This window comes from Hipposideros armiger, unplaced genomic scaffold (assembly GCF_001890085.2).
Source record: "Hipposideros armiger isolate ML-2016 unplaced genomic scaffold, ASM189008v1 scaffold_82, whole genome shotgun sequence".
NCBI lineage: Eukaryota > Metazoa > Chordata > Mammalia > Chiroptera > Hipposideridae > Hipposideros > Hipposideros armiger.
This window is the reverse complement of record NW_017731432.1, coordinates 2,321,542-2,330,806: the sequence shown is the minus strand read 5'-3', so window position 1 is coordinate 2,330,806 and position 9,265 is coordinate 2,321,542. Positions and strand designations below refer to the sequence as shown.

General features: G+C 39.9%; 1 protein-coding gene across 1 annotated transcript in view; it reads right to left on the bottom strand.

The window, feature by feature from the left end:
* Positions 1 to 9,265, bottom strand: part of CCDC30 (coiled-coil domain containing 30) — a 112,847-nt gene that overhangs the window by 15,455 nt on the left and 88,127 nt on the right. The window contains exons 12-13 of the mRNA XM_019643692.1: positions 5,801 to 5,992; positions 3,793 to 3,905 (exon numbers count right to left, since the gene is read on the bottom strand). Of these exons, the coding sequence (XP_019499237.1) occupies positions 3,793 to 3,905; positions 5,801 to 5,992 (305 nt within the window). The remainder of the gene's footprint in view (positions 1 to 3,792; positions 3,906 to 5,800; positions 5,993 to 9,265) is intronic.

Sequence of the window (9,265 nt, the reverse complement as noted above, 5' to 3'; positions counted from 1 at the left end):
CTGACCACTCAAGGAATGAAATATACTGATTACAACAGTGTTGCTTCGTAACCACAGGTTCAAGGAGTTTCATGGCAGTTTGCACCAGCTTGTCAACATAGTTTATTGATAACAGTGAAATTGATGATTTGCACCTAGTCTCAGTGAGCCCCCAAAAGGCTCTGCTTTTTGAGGCTGGTTACACAGCAGAAATATGCAGACATGACCAGCAGAAAATAAAAGAAAATCTCAGTTGAGACTCCATTTTGGGATCCCGGCCTATGAGGTGTTCAGTGCACTTGTTGATGGTCCCTGACCTGAGAGACGAGGTGCATCCAGGCATGGCCCTTACACTGGGAGGACCCCTGGCTAAGGGCCCTGGACTGCCTGCTCTCAGACAGCCATGGGCTGTGATGCGTATCCTGACTCTAATTTTGTCACGATATTATGTCCCCCTGCAATGAGCTGCACATTTGTAAGCACTGTCGCCGGGGTTCTGTTAGTTTCCTTCAGCAGTCAACCCTGTTTAACTGGCATGGTTAGTGCAAAGGCAAGTCAGCTTTATGAAATCTAGTTTTGTAAAAATAAACAAATTCAAAGAATGTAGCAACAAAGCACAATGCTTATGAGATGATATTGAGAAAGAGAATATAAAATTTTATCTAAGCTATGACAGTAAAATCATAAGACTATGAAACTGTTTATTGTGAGAGACAAGAAGTGAACATGGGAGGGATTCTGGGTAAGTTTTCTATCATTCAAAAATCTGTACTGTTGTTTCATTATTCGTGGAATAAATAAAAAATGTAAATGCCTAAAAACCAAATGTCATTTTTTTTTTAAGATTTTGATTGGGGAATTGGGGGGATGGGAACAGCGCTGGGGAATTGGGGGTTGGGAACAGCGCTGGGGAATTGGGGGAAGGGGAACAGACAAGTTGCTGTCCTTTTGTTCTTCAGTCTAGTTGTGGAGGACTTTGCTTCACTGGCCCAACTTGGCACCATCACCGNCATACAAGTTGCATGAGCAAGGGCTACTAACTTCTACTACGTTACCATCTCTCTCAACCCAGACCTACGGCCTCATGGAGAGTTTCCTAAGACCAGAGAACTGGGAAAGGATGTATTCGGGCATGAGTTACATATGGTTCTGTACAATGTGCTGTAAACATTTGGAATAGGGTTGCTGCCGCATTACAGCCCTACTGAGGGGTGGCCCTTAACAACAGTAGGAAGGGAAACTTCAGTGGGCAAAGTCTGTGTTCATTTCCCCTGGAAAGAGAGTGGCAAGGACCTATATTAAACCATCGGAAGTTTCTAATGGTTTGGCCAGATGATCAGGAATTTGGAAAGAATAATATTGGAGGACTGGTGAAAAAGAGGTCTGGGAATGGGGCCTAGAACTAAAAATGCTGTCCAACAGAATTTTCTGCAGTGATGGAAATGTTCTATGTTAGACTCTCCAATATGGTAGTCACTAGCCACATGTGGCTATCGAGCACCTGAAATGTGGCTAGTGTGTCCGAGAAACTGAATTTACACTTTTTAAAAATTTAATTAATTTAAATTTAAGTAACCACATGTGACTAGTTGACAAGATATTGGACAGCACAGGTGTAGAGTGTGAAAACACATGTTTTATGTGTTTTTGCTCCCCAGAGGGCATCCTTAGGAGAGGTGGCTCTCAATAATCAGCGAAAAAAAATGGTACACTCTCTAGACGTCAGCCTCTTCATCCAGTATCTATTTGCTTGCTCAGTGGGCTCGTGTACAAAGTGCATGGTGGCAAGAATACATTTTGTAAGGGGTCACGAGTGCTAATCCATACAACTTGCCAAAAGCACAGATCGATGTTGAACAACTGTTATGGCACCATCCACCAGGGGTTGATTATAGGCAGGTTTATTACGCTGGACCCCTTCCATCATGGAGAGAACAACAATTTGTTCTCAGTGGAACAGACGCTCATTTTAGATACGGATTTACTTTCTCTGGCTATAATACTTTCGCCAGGACCATGATCTGTGGACTTACNGTAAGGGGTCACGAGTGCTAATCCATACAACTTGCCAAAAGCACAGATCGATGTTGAACAACTGTTATGGCACCATCCACCAGGGGTTGATTATAGGCAGGTTTATTACGCTGGACCCCTTCCATCATGGAGAGAACAACAATTTGTTCTCAGTGGAACAGACGCTCATTTTAGATACGGATTTACTTTCTCTGGCTATAATACTTTCGCCAGGACCATGATCTGTGGACTTACTGAATTCCTTACTTCTTGTGATGATATACCACTCAACATTGCTTCTTCCCAAGAAAATAATTTTACAGTAATAGAAGCGGAACAAAGCCTTGTATATATGAGTCATTGGTCTTACCATATAACCCATCATCCAGAAAAAACCAATCTGACAAAACAGTGGAAAGACCTATGGAAGATGCAGTTAGCTGGGTGACAACATCTTCTGGGGTTAGGTGATGTCCTATAAGACGATGTATCAACTTTTAACCAGTTACTAACAGTATGTGATGTTATTTCTCTCATAGTCAGAATACATGGAAAGGAACCAAGAGATGGAAGTGGGAATGGCTTCTCACACATTTGGGAATCGCAAAACGTGTATTGCTGTATTATTAATAGTTAACTTTAAGTTTTAAAGTTCCAGTATGTCCATGTGGATTGAGACTAAAGAAGTAGCAATTAACATTACTCCAAAATGACACAGATACTGATGGGACATTGAAAGGTTAAGTGCGTCTTCATTTATATGAGTGATGGTATATCATATAGGTGGGAGTGTAATCTTTTTGTTGTTTCTTAGGTTGAATATGGGTAAAAGGGTTTGTATGGATGCTGACTATATAAAGCGGGCTGTACCACTGCTAAACAGAACCTCCACTTTCCTAAGCTCCCCCCTGTGCTGCAAAGTTGGAAGTTTGAAAACTACATTTCCCAGACTCCCTTCAAAGCAGAGTTCCAGTTTAGTTTCTGCAAGGAGAGGTACTTGACATGGTTTGGAAAACACAGGTAGGNACAGAGCTGGGAGCAGAGAGGTGAGTCATGAAAAAAAAAAAGAAAAAGAAATATAACAATAGCTGTGTGTTAGACACTGTTCTAAGTAAGCACTTTACATATATTTATTCATTTATTTCTCACAACAACTTTATGAGCTAAGTACGGTTATTTTGCCCATTTTAAAGATGAGAGACCTCAGACACAGAGAGGTTACATAATTCACCCAATGTCACACAGCTAGTTTCTAGTAGAACCAGGATTTGTACCCAGGCAGTATGGCTCCAGAGTCCATACTCTGAACTACTGTGCTACATTCCAAAGAGGAGGAGAGTGGGACGAATCACGTGGAATGATGAGCAGGAAATGAAAGAAAGTGCAGGAAGTACAGGAACATAAATTTTTATTGTGTACCTTCTATCTACCAGGGATTATGGATAAAAAGATAAGACTGTGGCCCATGCCCTTGAAAAGCCTCCAGCGTGGTGAGGAAGACAGGTAGTGAATCACATTATTTCAAAACAGTGTGGCAAGCTCTTAATAAGTACAGAGAGGCATGTACAAAGGGCTATAGGGACACGGAGAATGAGCCCTTCACTTAGCCCAGGCTGGCGGCGTCAAGAAAGTCTTCTTAGAGAAGGTGACTCCTAGTCTAAGAATTAGGAGTTGAAATGAAGAGCCGAATTGGGAAGAGGTCCAGGCTGAGGAAAGCAGGTGAGGGGAAAAACAGCCTGAAGGGTGTATCTGGGGGAAAAGCAAGAAGTTCCCTTCCAAAGGGAACTTGTTTTTGTTTACCTGACATGGAAATCAAACTGCTTCAAAAACTTCCCATATTCTTCACGTAGGGCTTCCTTCTCTTGCTGCAGCTTAGACACCTTCTCTGCCAATTCCTGGTTGCTCTTGAGATGCTGGAAAAAAAATTTTTTTTTTTAATGAGAATATTCTGTGCTGAATAAAGGTATGATGTTGATGGAGTGTAAATTAACAAAGTGTTTCTGCTGAAAAGGCTTCCAGTGGCTCCGGCTTCTGAGACCATAGTAGCTTCCTGTGATTTTCTGCACTTANTTAAAAAATAATGTACTAATTAAGAGCATTCAGAAAAGATTGTCCATATATGTGGAATCTTAAAAACAAAAACCAGACTCATAGATACAGAGAATAGATTGGTGGTTGTCAGAGGCAAGGGGTAGGGGATGGGTGAAATGGGTGAAGGGTACAAAGGTCATGGGGATATAATGTACAGCATAGTGACTATAGTCATTAATACTACGATGTATATTTGAAAGTTGTTGAGGGTAGATCTTAAAATTTCTCATCATAAAAAAAAATTTGTAATGATGTATGGTCATGGATGTTAACTAGACTTATTGTGGGGACTATTTTGCAATATATACAAATATAGAATCATTATGTTGTACACCTGAAACTAATATAATGTTGTATGTCAATTATATGTCAAAAAGAGAGAGAGAGAGAAAAAAAAAAAGACTGTCCATCAAAGAGTTATAAGGAAGGAGATTACATTATGTTTTGAAACAAACCATTCCAGATTTTAAAGTCTTTCATCCAGGACCCTTCAGTGTCGAACTAGTCTCCCGTGATATTATTTAAATATATTTGTGGTAAGAATTGAGAAGAATGGAGCCATCCCACAAATAACACTCTATGCAGTTATAGCTGGATTAGAAAGGAAGTTGAATGGGGCAGGCTACTGACATATTTCTTTGAACCAAAAAGTCAGGACATCTGCTCTAATACTAGGATAACATATTTGGGGAACTCTGGTTTAGATGGTCACATCTGAACAGCAGTCCGAGGACTCAACTGGCTTACTGTATATAGAGAAGGCTGAAGAATGAAACTGAAAAAGGTGGCATTGTTTTCTGGACACTTGGTGCTTAGAAAGTGAGCCCAGCTTTTATATGCTTACGGCTCTGGTCCTTGGGCCCTAAAATAAGTAAAGTCTAGACCAAAGGGTTTGTACCACTGTGGCATTAAAAGTTATCATGTGGGTCTTCTCTAGGCTAAGTACATATTTCCCATTCTAGCAACAATTCCTCTGGTGAATTATGCATCCACCAACTAACATGCTTCTCAGAGATTTTACACCAAAAAGAAAATAACAGTGCGGGGAGTAGGGTCGATGGAATTGTGATAGATACGGATGATATCTGGGGTGGGGGTGGTTGTTTGGGGGAGGGGGATGGTCACTTTGTGAGGGGTGAAAAGTATAACTATTGCATTGTTTTGAACACCTGAAACTAATAATATAAAAAGTAAATAAAATAAAATATATTGTAATAGCTATGTGCAGTGTCAGATAGGTAATAAACTTACTGGGGTTATCACTGTGACGTACATAAATGTCTAATCACTATGTTGTTTTGTACACCTGAAACTAACATAATATTGTATGTCAACAGTAATTAAAAATAAATTTTAAAAATTTGGGGAAAAAAAGAGAAAATGACAGCTATGAAAATNAGGAGAGTAAGCCTTTTAAAATTTGAAAGCATTAAACAAAAGTCATTTGGTCTCTGTCAGTTAAGTTCATGTTGTCACTTTAATGAAACACATATAAGCTTATGCAATTAAACACACACACACACACACACACACACACAAAGATTTACTGGCATTGTAGGAGCAGGTGAAGTAAAAAAAGAAGAAAGCATGGAAGAGTACAGAAAAACCATAGACTTCTATCAAGTGTGTATCACACCCATTTCTCGAAAACCTTAGGGAAACAGGGCTTCAGTGTGGTATTCAGCACGCGTTACTTGGTAAGCATGAGGATGATTACCTTTTCCTCTGCATCGGCAACTTTCGACTTCTCCAGCTTTTCCTGTGATTTAATGCTCTGAGCCTGCTTGCGTACTTCCAGCTTCAGTTCCTTGATTTTTTGCTGACACTGCTTCCACTCTGCTGTGAGTGAAGAGCACATCTTTGCACTGTCTAATAACTTCTGCTGGGTCTGCTTTAGTTCAATTGTTATCTAGAGGTGGGGAATAAATACAAGTAATAGAAATAAGCATGGAATGAAGGTGAATGCGAGCCAGAATAGGCAGCTTTCAAAGGAGTGCTGTCCCCCAAGAGCTGACAAATACCAATGCCATGTGCCGATTACCTCTCTGGAGCTGCCATGTGTTAGTAAGGTTTGCCAAAGTCTATCTAGCCAGATGGAAGCTGGACAAAGGGATTTCTCCAAGAGTTACTATATCTGCATGGGCTACACATTATCCATTCTTTTTCGATCTACTCCAAGCTGGTTTTCATTTCCACTACTCCATGAAACTGTTTTTGCCAAGAGTACTACTGACCTCCCCATTGGCAAAGTAAATCCAGTGGACTCCTGACCTCTTAGTAGCATTCACTCCCTTCATCTCAGAAAGTTCTCTCTTGGAGTCAGTGATACCAAACTCTCCTGGTTTTCACTTGCCTCTCTGCTGGTCCTTTTTGGTCTCTTTTGTAGACTGTTCTAATGCTTCCCAACTTCTGAATATTATTGGATAATTTGATCAAGAAGGTCTATTCAAAGACCCTACAAAAACATACTAAATGGTAAAATTTCCTTGGAGATTGGGAATGAGAAAAGNTTCAAACTCTTTAATATGGCTTGTTAGCTAACTTACCTTTCTAGGCTCATTTTCTTGTCACTCCCCGTACCCCCAAACATTTTGTTCCAGGCAAAAGGAACTTTTTTTACTTCCCGAAACAAGTCATCCTCCACACTTATTCCTCCTCTGCGACTCCTTTTCCCTATCTTCCTCTTCTAGGCCTTTGTATAATACTCTCTCCTTAGCTTTCCCATACCAACTACTTCACGCTCAGTTTAAATAGCTTTTTTTGAGGGAGGCTTTCTTGAGCTCTCTAGATTAGGTGTCCCTGCTGTGTGCTATCACAGCATCTTAAACTTCCCTTAGCGTAACATTTATAGTTCTTTGCAGTTGCAGTCTTATGTATAAGGATGTTCATTATAGTGAAACCAAGGTTCCTGATTTAACGTATGATTTTGATTTATAGGGACGCCCAGCGTTCTAGTTAAGACAGGTTAGTTAGTATACTGTCAGGCAGTCAGGAATTCCCTGGTAGACTGAGCAAAAGAGCAAAGCACTGGCCATTCCTTACACCAGCCATTTCTTTCAAAATTATAAGATAACTCCCTCATACTGGAACAGAGACATCAATCATGCCCCAGAGCCACAAAGCCATTTTGGAGGACTTTACAGAGGCCTTCCCAAGGCTGGGCAACAGAACAAATCTGATAAGCATCTTAACAACAAACACCAACATTCCAGCATTCCCCCTTCCAGGCAGAAAGAAAAGTATAAAACTCAAGCTTTTTACCCTAGCTAGTGGGCATCCCAGTTCCCGGTACCCGCTCCTGCTCTGGAGCTGTAACCTTTCTCTCGCTTTAATAAAACTATCCTCTGCTACAAACTTTACTTCTCTGGTCCGTGTCTCCATTCTTTGGCTTCACGAGACCATGACCCCGGCACAAAAAATATCCTACATCATAGTCAGCTTCTTCACAGCATGCCCTGGAAGCCCTAGCCCTTTCCCTTACTAGTCATGAACCCCCTGAGGTGGCCAGAAACAAGGGCCTTGACTAAGAGTCACAAGGTAGGTAGGTGTTCGTGTTAAGCTAAAGGTAACATATTGATCTAAGTTAAGTGTTAGCTTCTAAGCCCTAAGGTGGAATGACACCCTGGCTACTTTTCCATGAAACCAGACAGAGGGACACCAGAGCAGACCTCAGAGCTGTCCTCAAAACCTGAAGAAGTGATTTATTACCTTTACCTTACCTCCAACCAATCAGCTCCCAACATGACCCCGTCTTGTGATTGGCCCTATGTAATCTGTAACCTACACACCATCAGGGAGCTCGGCCTTTTGAGCATTGGCTTCCTGAGTTTTGGCTTCCTGTTCTCCTGAGTGGTGCCCTTCATAACAAAACAGCCAGTCTTTCTCCACTGCAATTCTCAGTGTTTAGTGTTTGGCTCTGCTAGGGCCAGGTGGACAAACTCTTTCTGTTCAATAACAATAGCATTATTTATAAAATAAAAATGTCTAAAAAACATTTACATAAATAATGATAGATCTATGTAACAGGATACTATACAACGGTTTAAAAGAATACTATGAAATTATAAATCAATAACAAAGATAGATGAGAAATCCCAACTTATTTAGAGGTTAAACATAGTTCTAAAAAAACACGTGTCAAAAAAAAAGAAATCTCAAAAAATTAAAAAACATTTTGAACTACATGTATTTTACATGAAAATGAAAATATAACTTATAAAGTTTGTGGGATGCAGCAAAAACAGTGCTTAGGGGGAAACTTATAGCATTAAATGCAAATATTATAAAAGAAGAAAGATCGAAAATCAACAATCTAAGCTTCCACCTTAGGAAAAGCAAAGAAAGAGACTAACATAAACCTTTAAAAAGGAAAATAAAGGAAATAATGAAAATTAGAGCAGAAATCAATGAAATTGAAAACAGGAAAACAATAGAGAAAGACCATGAACTAAAGCTGGTTCTTGGAAAAGATCAATAAAATCGGTAAACCTCTAACCTGGCTACCCATGAAACACAAGACATAAATTACTAATATCAGAAACGAAAGAAGTGTCATCACTACTGTCAGGGAGTAAAAATTTTCCTTTACCCTTCCAGGTTCTGCTGGCTGGTCTAATAAATTGACATGAGACAGATTAGCAGGAGAAAAACAAATTAAAGTTGAATAACACATATACTTCCTGTATACATGGGAGAGACCCAGGAATACTGAGTAACTTGCCAAGATGGCAGAAGGCTTTACCTTAAATACCACCTTCAGCTAAAGACAAATAAATAAATAAATTTAAAAAAAAGATGGTGGGAGTGGGTGTGGGGGGGTGGGTGTGGGTGTGGGAGTAAATTATGAGAGGTTACCAGGAAAAGCACAATAAACAAGCATAATATTATTATGTAGATTTAAGTCCATACCTTCTCCATTGATAAGTTTCTAGAGATATCCTCCTCTTTCTGGTAAAGAGGGAAATACCCTTACAAGTGTAAATGTCCTTTAACAAAGGGTAACTTCTACTTAGTTTTCTGAGCTTCTCCTTTGTCCCCTGTTTCTTAAAATTAACCAGCCTAAAATAATCAATATCCCAAAGAGGCATATTTTGAGGAAGCGAACTCTGCTCCCTTTCACTACTGATCCTATGGACATTATGAGAACAATAAAGGATTATGAACCACTCTATGCCCACAAATT